At 36.2% G+C, this 14,535-nt stretch overlaps 1 protein-coding gene across 5 annotated transcripts in view; it reads left to right on the top strand.

Annotated features, from left to right (window-relative positions):
• Positions 1-14,535, top strand: part of BNC2 (basonuclin zinc finger protein 2) — a 400,292-nt gene that overhangs the window by 113,182 nt on the left and 272,575 nt on the right. For all 5 annotated transcript variants that reach the window (XM_048850870.2, XM_075128811.1, XM_075128812.1 and 2 more), the window contains one exon: positions 233-433. In XM_048850870.2, coding sequence (XP_048706827.1) covers positions 233-433 — 201 coding nt within the window. The remainder of the gene's footprint in view (positions 1-232; positions 434-14,535) is intronic.

Genomic DNA, 14,535 nt, shown 5'->3' with positions numbered 1-14,535 from the left:
TGCATGCACACCTGACAGGCAGCTGTTAAACAGAGCGAAGGCAAGCTTGGGGAGTCACAATCAATGCATAAATGATAGGGGTATCTGTGCAGAAGGTGCAAAAGAAGCTCTGACCCCTTCCCCTGAACCCCCCGTTTCCAAATGAAATGCACAGTGCAGCTAGCTTCTTAACTACACTACACTCTTGCTACTGGCTGCCAAGAGACTCAAAAAATCCACCTTCACTTTTCAGTCAGAAGAGGCAGAAGTGGATGTGAGAGACAGAGAGACACAGAGACACAGAGAGCGAAAGAGGGCAAGAGACTTGACTTTAAGAGACTCCTGCACTGACAACTCCATGCAGTTCGGAACAAGAACGGCAACGACCGAATCTGGTTTCATGGGGACATGGCAGAACGCTGACACTAACCTCTTATTCAGAATGTCCCAACAGGTATGTGTGGTGTTTTTTTTTTCATTTATATTAAAACATGGTATTTAGTGCTCTTCTTTTCTTTTTCTTTTCTTTCCACATTTTTTTTTAAATGTATCACTACATAGTTAGCCTCTGAACTGTCATAACTATGTCATTGGAATGTGCATGGTTACTTCATTGTTTCCCTAAGGTCTCCTTTTTAAAAAGATTTTAAAAATAAAGCTTGAAGTAAAAGCAAGGCATTTGTTTTAAAGTTTCCAAACAGAGCTTTGCTTATGGTAAGACTGGTTTCTTTCTTTGTTTGCCTTGGTTTTGTTTCATTCCTCCCACTCCCCCCCCATAAATAAAAGTATCTGCTGTCCCAGCAAAAGTCCTTTCCTTCTTCTAGAGTACGTAAGCCCCAAAATCAAACTGATACTAAATTTAGGGGGCCCCTTAGAGCAGCTTAATTGACTTCATGTGGCAGAAAACAGCTTTATTCAGACCTAAGGAGTGGAGAGCAGTTGTGCTGGAATTGCTGCCAGCACAGCGCTGAGGGTCGTTAGAGGAGACAGTTTCAGTTGTCGGGTCTCTCTCACACACACACACACACACACACTGTTTCTGCGGAGCTGTGCCTTGGCGTCCTCCCCAGAGTTGCTCCTTCACCGGGGGCCGCGTTTAAGGCAGCTTGGTATGCTGGTTCTGACGGGAAAGCTAAAATGTTACTGCAAGGCCAGTAATAACTGATAATTAATCACAGGAGCCAGCGTCTCTGTACCATGCACTTGGTGATACGCGCCCTGCCTGCTGTAGCTCCTCTTGCACAATTACTTGGCTCTTCTGGGTGAAAAAAGGAAAAAAAGAGAAACTTTCATCTTGGATTCCACTCCAGCAGGGGAGGGAAGTTCAAACTGAAGCTTTTTAACAGGGTGCCTCCCTTTCCAGAGATGATTTGACTTTTTAAAAAGTAGTTTCCAGTTATGGTCCCACACTGAGTAATAGTAACTAAAGGACTTCCTTGTCCAAAAGAGGAGTTATTAAATGATGTGTGCTTTTTAGTTAGACATTTATAATGCAGGAAATGAGATGAATGAACTCCTATTTACCTAAAAAGCATTGTATTGTACAAAAAGGGAGAAGGTAGTGTCATCAGTTTTTTTATTATAGCTTATAGTAAGAAAATAATCATGAATATTAGTTATAAAAGAACATTTTTGATAAACACAAAACCTGACAGTGAAAATAGTAATCTATAGCAGTTGTCTAGGGGAGAGTTTTTTAGCAACGTAGCTTAGGCAGGATGAATGTATCTGAGTAAGGTATATTTTGATATATCCTGTAGAGGGACCCTGATTACTGCTGATACAGTAAGCTGGTATAGAAATGTAATCAACATAAGATGAATAAGCAACTCTTTGTGTCTGATGTCCCATTCTTGAAAGTAAAAAGTTCATCTACTAGTGGAGATGCACATTTCATATGTACTGTGTGCTACGAAGTATATGACTGCTGCTGCACAGGTTATATGAGGTATATGCATATATACTTGATGTATCACACATTGGTTTTTATTGATATTCAGCAATAGAATGTAAAGCAGTTATATAACTTGTGTTGCATTTTTTGTTCAGTAGTGAGGTTAGACATTTGGGGTTGTAGGATAGGTTCTTTCCCCTTCAGCTACAAAAGAGTTAACCTAACCAGATCCAGATAACGATCAATTGATAAATAGCTATTGCACCACATAGATAGTGTTAGATTGCATGTTTCATATTAGACCTAATCCAAACAGATTTAGATCTACGTAGTCTCAGGAGTGCTAGAAAATATTCAACACTAACAACAGAAGAAAACAAAAGTAAATGAAGGACATCACAGGGTAGAAGATGCAAAGAATTTGAGACAACTAGTTGATAGACAAGGAAAAACTGGCACATAAACGAGGCTGTTACATTTTTGAAAAAGTATTAATTATGCTAATGCTTGAGAATGTTAAATGCCTTCTGTGCATTGCTGGACATATGTATGGTCCTGTTTATATTCTTCATGGAGTGGAGGGGGGAAGATATGTAGCATATGACTAAATGCATGGCAGATGCTGCATCAATGTGAATCCTTCCACTGGAATACACACAGTAGCATTGTAAAGCTGGTAATGTTGAACAGATTTATTTTAAAAAGTCTATACTTCACTTGTGTGTTCAAGCATTGTGTTCATAATTTTGTTATAAGATGTTTTTGTTTGTTATCATGAACTAAAATACATTCAGTTCACACACATTTTTCACCAAGCTTTTCAGAGGAGGTGAGTTATTAGTAATGCATTAATCCCCCTCTTAAAGGATAACATTTTATCATCTTTCTGATTCGTTAAATTTGTTAGATCAGCTTGTGCAGACTGTGAGCACAAACTCTGTCAAGTGCAGCTGCAAACGTGTGACAGTGTCGATGTTCTTTTCTCTCTTAACATTAAATCTTGAGTATCACATTTATCTGTTTTTCATCCATTATAAGATGACTTAATTTTTAGCATCCATCTTCTGAAAATAGAGGTGTTTCACCTTTCATGCCTAGGCTTTGAGATAAATTTTTGTTCACAGTACAAATTATATTTTGTTATCAGATGCACTTCACTCGCAAGAGAAAGTTTACCGTAGGTTTGAATGAAATGTTTAGTGAAAGTTTTGCAGATATACATAGTAACAGCAGAGGTGGTATTATATGTTCTGAATAAAATACTGTGCTTTCTGCACATTTTTTAACCTCTTCTCTCCCCCGCCCCCCCAAACTCCCACCTTTATAAATCAGTCTCTAGCAGGTTCTGGTACAAAGACTAGAGCAGGACAACAAAAGCAATTTTTAGAAAGACACCTGCAATATTCCTGGGAAAGCTACATATTTGCATGCTACAGAACTTTTTTCTCAACAGCTATAGCAAAACCTTGTAGTAGGACACTACGCGGAAGTGTATTGTGAAAATGTCAGTGTGTTTAGATTTGATCATCCAGATTTAGGTATCAGTACGTATAGGAGTTCTTGTGTTTGCATTCCTTCTTTGATGAACACGTTTGATTCTGTTTGTGTGACAATCTGCTCTGGTGCAGGAAAATCAGACATCACGTTCCAGAGCAAATTTAGATTTTGTTGGGGTGGGAGAGATTGGGAAACACAACTTCTAAATTATCTACTAGAAGTTTAAAACATGGCCATTTGACTGACTTGTTCTGTCTATGCATCTTTTTTTCAATATAAAAGTATGGTTCTTTTAAAAGGATTATCCCGTTCTGTGTACAGAAGAATAGCTGATAACCTCAAAGGGCATAAATCTTAACTTTTTGAAAGTTCTTCTTTGGGTCACTTTGATCAGTGACAGGTCGAGAATGGCCAGAAACCCTTGGTTTCCCTTCCCTGCTCATCTGGTTGAGTCCAGGGCACATACTGCCCATTTTAGTCTGGCAAGAGCTTGTTAACAACAGAAAAGGAGGCCTGGTTTTGATTGATGAAAAAAAAAAAAAAAGCAGGATTTTCTGCTTTCATAAATGTTTTGTGCATTTGTCAGAATAAGAAATGTCATTTTTCTTCATCCAGTTACCTTAGGGGCTGTAATGTTCTAAAATACTTTTAAGTCATTTCTGAAATGAGACCATGAGAGCAATGGCTGTAACCCACAGTGACACAAAATGCCAGACATTTACCTTTGTGTTAAAAAGGAAGAATGTTTAACCTGTTTCACATAAAAAGAAGAAACCTTTTCCTGAAGTTTTTTTCCCCACAAGAGTGAAAAGGAGTATATTATTGTTATAAATGGGTCTGTGCATCGTTATATAGTAATTTAGGATTCATTCAATGATGTAACAAAATTAACAGCATAATTTCATTGTGTAACTGTATCTTATTAAGGAGCAACTGTCTGACATTCTCTTACAGTTGCTTTGTTTAACTTCATGCAAATATTATTAGTAGTGACATTTTTCTATTGTACATTAGATTCTCTCATTAGCATGATGTGTTAGTTATCACCAGAGAAATCACTTCTAGATAGGTGAGGAGCAGAGCAAGAAAACTAAACATTAAATCAATGACTTTTATTAATATAGAAGCATCTATTAAACCAAGATATGATATAGTAGAGTCCATTTTTTCCTCACATAAAATCTTGCTTATTCCAATGAAAGTGCTAAATAATACTTATTATTGAAATACAAATTCATATTATAGTGAAATTATCTCCAATATGCAGTGACTATTGTGAGTTGTTCTCGTGCTCTCAATCTGACAGTTTCTCAAATTAATGTAGACATAGACACACACACTGTTTTATTGAATTGATATTTAAAAAGAGAAATGTGGCTATGACTGACTACATATGCATTGAAGGTAATCTGCTGTTTGAATACTTCTGATTTGCTGGTTAAAAGGGATGTATGCAATGTTATCACATATAAAATGCTTGACTATTTTACTGTAACCCTCAAGGGATATTTTTTAATCTACGTATATATGCAGAGATTATTAACTTGATATTAACACACTATAAATTGCATACATAGATTTACTATTAACACTTTTTGAGGAGATCAACGCTTGCTAGCACAATTGGCTGTTAACTATACTACGCTGGCTATAAGTGACACAAACTATTGCTCACAATAGTTATTTGGTGTATTTTTTTAAAAATCATTTTAAAGACAAGTTTACCACAATAGTTTCTTCTGTGTATGGATAAGTATCTCTGTGCTGATATGAATTGCATATAGTTTTAGTCTGTTGCATTAAAAGGTCTCTCAAGTTACATTACCTTTTTCAGATATATGTTTTAATTTTGTAATTTTTTAACAATTATAGTTCAATTATAGTTCATCATTCTAGCATTTCATATTATATTCACAAATAAATGATGATGACGTCCCCGCGAGTTTTTTTTTTCTCAAGAATAGAAACACTAGAAGATACGGTGTGTGATATAAGCTGAACTTGTGTGTACCATACACCGTCATATGCATGCATATAGGTAGGTAAACAGATACATGAATGGTATACAGTTTAAAACTACAACAGTAGTGAGCTCTTTCTTTTCTTGTTTTTATTATTTGCAGGCTAACTTACCTGTAGATGAATAACTGTGGTATATTTTTCTAGATATATTTTTTTGCAAATGTGTGTGTTTTAGATGTTTTATTTGATTATATTGATTATCTTGGAATACCATTCATCATATATTTGTTTAACCTTGTAGAATTTTTGTATACGCACAACTATACAAAACCTACATAATACATATTTAGAAGCCTATATTCTGTATGTATTGTGCATTACATATTTGTATATAATGTTTTCAAATTTATACTGTGTGTATTTTAGCAGTTATTTATTCATGCATAGTTTTATGGAGTTTTGATTAATATAGTGACAGGACAAACTTGGGATATTACAGCAGCAGAGTCTCCTACTCCTGTGTCAGTGTTAAGAGCCAAGGAAAATTCTTCCCTAACTAATTAGATGCTGAGTAAAGCATCTCCAAGAAGTTGGGGCAAAAGTGAATGGGTCACAGCTGAGACAAGATTGCAAGGACTGTAGTGATAGTGAAAGCATTCACGTTTGCCAGGTCATTGTGACACAGTATGCTGATTGCAGAGGAACACTCTGTACACTGATAGAGAACTGCCGTCATAAACTACAATCAGAAACAAAAGCTTTAGAGAGTTTTACTCTTACTAGAAATACTCAGCGTGTATGTTATGTGTCACTTTCTTTTTGCAGTTGTTTTCTCACACACTAGTGCTTGTTGCTTTTGTAGAATGATTTTTCTTGTAGTCTAATGGCTCTTCCTAGTTTAGAAAAAAATCCAAACTTGGGGCTCCAACTATAGCCAAGAGGTGGTAAATCACATGGCCTCAAGAAAAAAGAAGGATGAAACAGACAGGTGGAGAGAGGGAGAATTCCACTGTTGTTTTCCCTTGATCTTTCCCCTTAGAAAGAGAATCACTATAGCCATGTTATGCTACAATTCAGAAAGCTGTCATTCCAAAATATATGTTGAAAGCTTTTTTATTTTTTTAAAACCCTAGTACATTAATGGTTGGTTTTTTAAAAGAAGCTTTATTAAATAAGGAGCTTTATTCTGCTTTTGTTTACAGTTTTTTCTAAGCAGCAGGATGGGATCCTCAGCTGCACGGCATTCTTCCCAAATAACATCTAAAATAATAGTCATGCCCCAGTCTGTGGGCAGGCATCTGCTGCATTATTTCTGTTCAATGTAGGTTCATATACTGCGCTCACCACTGCGATATCTGATTGCCTGTTTTCCACTGTTGACATATTTGAAGACTGTTTTCTATATGATTTCACTTTTTTGACAGTAAAGGAAATGGTGCAAGTGGTAGCAGATGTCACATAACATTCTGCCACAGAGAGGCAGTCTCCATCAGTGGGTGGGGCATCTAGGAACTGCTTGATTCATGTTGTTGCTTTGTTGCCAGCAACATACTGTTGATGCCATTCTCATTCTGTTGAAAAGCTGCGGCCTCCCCATCCTCTACTGCGGCTGTCTCTCCATATACTCGTGGAAAGGGAGAAAAGGATGTCACCTGCAACTTCTAGGGCCCTGGAGTTGTGAAGGGAAAATGCTATGATTGTTGACAAGATTCTGTGTTCATAAAAGAATGCAGAGGATAGTAAGGTTTTCTTGTCAAATGAATAATGCTAGTTTAGGGAAAGCAAGATGGGAAGTGAGGAAATGCACATAGTGCCAATCATTAAAAGTGAAATTTACCATCATCACCCAAAGGTAAATCGCGTGTGGCATTTGAGATGTTTCTTATTTAAATATGGTGAATGCCACAAGTACCTCAGTAAAGGCAAATGCTGTGATGTGTCTATCTACCCCTTGATGATGTGCCCCTTATAGTAGAATTTGAGTGGTGTGGTAAATGTCTTGGGATTTTAATGATGACCACTGTGTCTGATATTGGGGGGAAAAAAGCTATGATCCTCCTCCTCCTCCCCACAATAATTTTGATCAGCTCAGTTTAACCTAAGACAATCTGCCGAGAAAGTTATTTATTAATTTAAATTCTGTTTTAACAACAGACCGACAACTTTCTCTCAAAGTTTCAGAGAACAGAGTGAATTAATCGATTCTGAATATGTATATTTCCTCTCTTAACTTCCTAGCATATTTCCTAAAGAGCACACCGCCTCTGGAATGGAACACTTCCGACTTCATATAATTTAAATGAGAATGACGTATGGATGATCAATCCAATCTCTGAACACTAATAAGAGTAAAACACTATCTAAAAGGCCACCCCCATTCAAACCTGTACTTACCATTGATGTCTGCTTAAGTCCCCATCATGCATCCAGGGCAGGGTATAGTTTAATAATAGAATCACCAGTGCCAGCAGTTTAGTCCTCTGAGTGGGAGTTGTGACTTGGGGTCCAATCCTGTAAACCTTCTGTGTGTTGAACTTGCCTGAAGTTAATCTGTGGATGGCTCACAAATTAGGGCCCTTCACATGTAGAAAAAGAAAAACATCTCTTTGTTTCTAGCGTTTGTGTCTTTTAATCTTGTCTGGTGTTCAAATATAGATACCAAACAAACAAAAACCTTAGAAAGGTAGATATCAGTGCTTTCTCAATGAAATCTGAAACCAGGTGAGTATCTCCTAGTTCTCTGTTTTGTTACAATCTTAAGATTTTTCTAGGTTCACGGTTAAAGAACCTAGTCAGGTCTGAGTTTTTGAGGGAACCTGGGCCTATCTATGATTTTTTATATAAGGGAGATCAGTATTACATGATATACACCAGAAACCAGGCAAAACTTGGTTGGGTCCACTCAGTTTCCTTTTGAAATTTTGAATTTGAACCAGAAACCCTCAAAATGAAACTTTGGAATGAGCAATATCATGAAAGGTGATAACATAAAATTGGAGGGGGAAAGCTAGCAGGAACTCCTGCTGACTGAAATCACCACGTTTTGCATAGTTCTAATAGTGACCCCCACCCAAAAAGCTGGTATCTCTATTAAGTCTTCCAGATGATATCCAGTTTTGACTTTTTAAAAGTTCTGAGTTCTTTGTTGCTTCTGCATTAAAAACGCATAGATATGAATGTCACATTTTTTACACAAGGATTGATTTCCCTTTAGCATATCCAATACCCCATGCATTCACAATGCGTAAGGCCTTATGGACTCGTCTGCTGTTTTATTGCTGCTTTCTCAGGGACAGCTTTTGAGATCTTGTTGCCTCTGTGTAAGGAAGATGGTAAAATGTCCCTTTATGAGAGACAACTAATTTATTTCTATCTCACCATCCTTTTCCTCTCTTTTCCTATTTATCTGTTGCTCTCTGATGTAATATTAATACAAAACTGCTGTTTAGAAGTAATAGAAATAATACATCAACCTTGGTGCTAAATTACTTTGGGGAAAGAGGTGAGGGAGGGGAAATGTCATTTCTAGAGGTATTTAGGTGATGACATGCAAAGAGTCCAGTGTTTTGCTATGTAAGTGTGCCTGTGAGTGAAGGCATGATAAAAATGTGTGATCAGATGCCATGGTTTATCATAGGAGGGTGCTGAAAGGCAGCTCAATTTGATCTCTACTTTGTAAAAGGAAGAATCTAGCTTTAGCAAGGTGTTGCTATTATTACTATTTAAAATAATAAAAAAAAAACCCAACCTATCAAAAACATGAGCATTCATTTTCATTTGTGAAAACATTAAAAACAAGGAAGAAGATAAAATGTAATGAAAAGGTTGATTAAAAAGAGATTTGTTTGTCATAACCTTGTAGGCAGCAAATAACAAACTTGGGCATCAGTGAGTTTGTTCAAAAATAATTTAAAATGTAAACCTGACATCATGTGTGCAGACTGGATTCTTAATTGATAGTACATGTACTGAGTGACGGTTGTTTTGAGTTGTAATAAATCTCTCTAAAAGATCAGTTTATAAGACAGACACCTTTAAAATAGTTGGGAAAGTGGAAGGCATGTGGAAAAGGTATCCTCAGAAATGGTACCTGCTATATTTTGAATAGGAGGTGTGGGTCTTTCAACGTAATTGAGATAGGCTTAAGTGGCTGTTTGTTCTCCAGAGAATTTATTCAAGACATTTGATAAGAACATCTGAAGTAGATGTTGGTGTGTGTTGGGGATGGGGTGGAGAGGGGGATCACAAATTAATGAAGACTATACTTGGAAAGAAATAATTACTTCCAGCTGGCTTTATATAATAAAACTACTATTAAAATGAGAGGCTCCATTAGCAAGACTTTAATTATATATTTTCTTGGATTTCCAAATAAATATCATAGACTTTTAAAAGCATAATACTTAAAATTAGTTGAAGTGGCTGTTGTTGCCCTAATAAGGCATAAATAAAAAGATGAACCCACCATTCTACCCTGCATTAAATGCCCTACAGCAGTTGACATTGCTGGAATGCCTCCTGCAGCTGGTGGCATATGACTGTCATTTGCAGGCAGGATATACAGAGAGTTTACACAATGGGGGCATTCATGAAAGTGTTCCTCAGCTGAGACTCCTGCAAGCTCTCATTTTATTGACCCTGTCAGAATTTAACTGGTAGGCTGTCAAATTATGTGTTGCTTTATCTAATATTAGTTTTTCTTTTAAATTAGAAATCATGTTGGGGAGGGGCTTGGGGGAATCAGGTAAAGAAAAGAAATAGCTTAACTCTCAGGTTTATTGTTTTATAAACCAAAAAAAGAACACTAGCTGTATCAGAACTTGTTCATTCGTGCTGCTTTAGATTGTGAGGATTCTAATATTCTGTTCTTTTTGCAGGAATAAACTGTGCTTTATTTAGTTTTCTGTAAAACTCCAAGTCTTAAAGCCCCTTTGCTTAATCACTATATGTCTTGAACGTAAGGCTAACCTTGGTGTCTAAGCAGATTATAGTTGTTTCTAAATATCTGATTTATAAAACACTTTACTCTTTGACTACATGTCTATCAGGGTATAATGTTCTCTAAACAGAACAGAAGAAAAGATAGTTAATCATCGAACTTTGATGTGCCCTTGTGCAAAACTCCATAAAGAAGTACCTTGACGCTTAGGGGCTTTATAATGTGCCACAAACTACACCTTAATCTGAGAAGAGTAGATAACTAAAAACATTCTTTATAGCACATTGGCTGCATTTTGTATTTAGTTGTATTGTAGCAAAACCTCCCCCCCAAAAATCAGGCAGTGGAGCATCAACATCAGGGAGAGAGCCAGTTTCAGTCACAGACTCAGGGTGTCAAAACCTCTGGCTTCATGCAGGTAGGCATGTTGCAAGAATAATGCTCTCATCATAGTGAGTCGTCTTGTTCTTTTTAATAGACTCCTCCTTGTCCATCAGACGATCAGTTTTAACACTGGTGTTCAGCCCAGAAAAGGAGAGACCGAGCAGATTGATGAGATTATTTTCATTATGATAAAGTGTTAGTCTGTGGATATCAGGAACTCCATATTACTTCATGCAAAAGTCATAATTTTCATAGATTTCTAGGTTGTTGTATTTCTTACTGAAATATAACATGGCATCATCTGTCTGTTCGTTTGCCGTAAATGGTGCCCCTCGCTACAGTATTTGATTTTATTTCATGTATATAATTTTTTAATAAGAAGAAACCCAGAAAATATATAAGTGAAGAGTTGTTTAGCTGCACAATAAATACTGTCTTTGTATTAAGAAATTTCTGTGATTGTATAGTTGACTTTCTGTCTCATGCCATGTGGACATTCCTATTTCAATGATCTCTCTACTCCTCTTCCCCCCATCTCCACCAATGCCCAAGACACGTAAAATAATTTTTAACACACTTCCAGGTAAAAGAATCTGTGTAGAATAGAACTAACCATTTTGCAGAATTTCATAATACATTATAGGCTCCTTTGCAAGGTGTCCATTTTCATCACAGGAGTAAACAGCAAAGTAAAAAGAGAACTGGAAACACAGATTCATTCTCTTGCAAATAAACCTTCCCCTTCCTCCCCAATAACATTTCTGTATACCCTTCTTTAGGTTTTTAAAATAAAGTTCAGCAAAAAGAGCTGTGATATAGAAATAGCACTTGGCAGATGTAAGATAAAACCGCAGCAGCTTAGAAATGTTAACAAATGTAAGACCTCTTAGACAAAGAGTGTGAATTTACACTGCAAGCAAAATTAAATCCTCCAAACTTTTTGTTACAGAGGAATCATGTCATTGTTTTTACAGGAATTTGAGGAATAAAAATTCAAATGAAACTGCTACTTTTGTTTTTCAGCAGAAATGTCTTTCTTTTAAAGGAGCTAGTCCCATTAGTTCCTCCTTAGCTTAATCACCGAAGGAGACAAGTAAAAGGTCAGACTTGGAGTATGGCAAGAGCATTGTAAATAAAGACAGTAAAAAGTGGTTTGTGAACTTCCTACTCCATCAAACTACCTGACAGTCTAGTTAAAGAAATATCTTTTTACTAAGCTGTCTCCTCTCTTAGGGGAGAGAATAGTCAAACATTCATTTCACTAATATGAGACAAAAACATGGTGTTCCAAATCCTCAGGTGGGTAAAATGGTGCAGCTCCAAAGTAGAACTGCACCATTTTATACACCAGAGGATTTGGCCAAAGTCCCTAACCATGCTCCCGTTCCAATCAAAGGAAGTATTGCGGGAGGAGAATTGGTCTAAGGGCCCGGTTCTACAATTCTTATTCAGACACGATGCCTGCTGGTACCTTATGGCAGATACTCATACCTAGTAAAGGCATAGCAGAAGTATGCAATGAAAGGAAAAAGAACTATAGAAATGTCTGTTTTTCCTTTTTCTTTTGAGGTATTTATGTTTATTTTTGAATAATGGAATATTTGCATAATTGTCATCTTTAAAATCCAAGTTTTTAAAAATTTTAGTTATGTTAAAGAGCAAGAGAAACTTGGTATCATAATTTGATTTTTGTAATGTCTGCTGGGCTTTTTTTTTTTTTAATTTACCTGACTGATGAACGCTCCCCAAATGTTTTCACTTTGGAAGAAAACTTGATTCATATATAAGCACATATGTATGTACATTTATATATTAGTCATGTACTTGAGTAATGAAACATATTTTCAAATCCAGTGGAAGTAAATATTTTGTCTAACTGGTGGTCTGCTAAAATAGATTTGAACAATGAGGCCTGAAAAATAAAAGCTACAGGCAACATTTCTGCATCTTTTACGTGAAACTTCCTTCGACATGAAAAACATACTTTTCCATATCCTCTTTTTGCTTTGTTCCAATGCCTGAAAATACAAAAGTCAGATATATAAATTTATCTGCAATTCATTATGGGTGCAATATTGTACTTGCAAATTTGGAAGCCATTTAAAAGAAATCTGAATATGGCAATAAACACTTTACTCCTTTGATTGCTATCAGTTTTAATAATGTTCAAAGACATTTTTAAATTGTACTCTTTTTGTGTGTGTGTGCACGCGCGCGTGTGTGTGTGTTTAAATTATTTAAATAAATTAAATGATGGAAATAGTATGGAATTGCAAAATCATGATCTATTCCTAATTGTTCTCCTCTACTGCCCCCTACCTCTTCCAAAGTTCAGGCGTGTTCAGAGATGTGGCATTTTGAGTCTATGCAATCTCTAACATATACATTTCTGTACATCCACCAACTGTGAAAAGAAAACCGAGTAAATGTTTCATTAGGGAAGTAGGAGAGGAGAGGTGGGTGCCAGATAGCAGCTGGAGCCTGATACGTGTTTTCTCTTCTGTGGCACCATTTTGTTGTTGATGTGGGAATGTGGCGAAACAGTGGCTGCAGCTGCTTCGCTTTAAATAAGGATCCACAGAACTTCCAGCTGTGAACATATGATTTATCCTTCCCTGCACAAAAAATATGTTTCCTTCTATCCCATTATGTCCCATATTTGATTTTTATCACACAACTGTTACCTGACTAAATCTCATCCACATGCTCTTTATCCATCCTGTAAACCCTTTTTTTCTCCTTTCAATTAGGCTCACAGTACTCCCCCATCCTCTATGCAGAGATTCCACATTAAAATAATACTGCATCCTCATAAATAATTTTTTAATGAATCAAGTACATGAATAATGTATCTTATTAACCAGCCTAATGTAGATTCTGTACAAATCTACAGAAAATCCAACTAGTCCATTCATGAACTATTTATCTTCAATTTAATCGTGTAATCCCCAAACTGGTATTTCTTTCATTCAGAGTGATGTGAACTTTTGGATATTTACATCATAAAAATGAGTAAATAAAATTAACTGTTATACATTTTCTTTGGTATTAGTAGTAGTAATCATTACAAGTATCTATTGGAAAGAGTTTCTCCTCATCATAGTTTGACATGCTTTTTTTTTTAAAAAGGTTTAAGAATTCAAGACATTCATATAATCAATGATAGTCTTTACAAAAAGGGGGACTCTGCTGGTTTCACTGAAATTGGTTGCAAAACTCTCATTGATTTATTTCACAGAGCCCCAAATAAATGGATGATTATTAAAGAAAGAAAAAGTTATTTTATCCCTTTCCTGTTTAGATCTGAAATAAGGGTGCCACCATTGATGATATCACTAACATCTGCATCAGTGTAAGTAGTTCAGGGAATGTATTTAAGACTCTCTGCACACAATGGTAGCTGCAACCATGTTTAATACGGACTTTTTTTTTTGTAGGGCTTTAACCCTGGTAGCTGAATTATGCTATATATACCTTCTTTAGTTAGTTGGCTCTAATGCAGCTCTCAGAAACATGATCCCTGCCTGTCTTGGTTGGGTAAGTGTGGCTGCTGGTTAGCTCCATTCTGTTCACGGTATTCTTAAAGCTTTAGATGTTGGGGATGTTTTTGAGTGTTTGAACAAAACACAGAAACCCAAACGTGAGACAGTCACTGGCTTGCTGGATGGCCATACACAAGTCTTTTAATCTCATTGCCTCCATTTTTCACCTGTAAAATGGGGATAATAATTACATACCTCAAAAGATATCATGATGATTAATTTGGCTCTTAAAGTCCTAAGTTTTCTTATTATTGGCTTTTGCAGGTTAATGCTTTTAATTCTAATGCAGACTTAAAATGTCATGTTTGAAACTGAAAAGTTCCCTTTTAGATGATTAA

This window comes from Caretta caretta, chromosome 5 (assembly GCF_965140235.1).
Source record: "Caretta caretta isolate rCarCar2 chromosome 5, rCarCar1.hap1, whole genome shotgun sequence".
Taxonomy (NCBI): Eukaryota; Metazoa; Chordata; order Testudines; family Cheloniidae; genus Caretta; species Caretta caretta.
The sequence above is the reverse complement of the archived record's forward strand: the minus strand, read 5'-3'. Positions and strand labels throughout refer to the sequence as shown.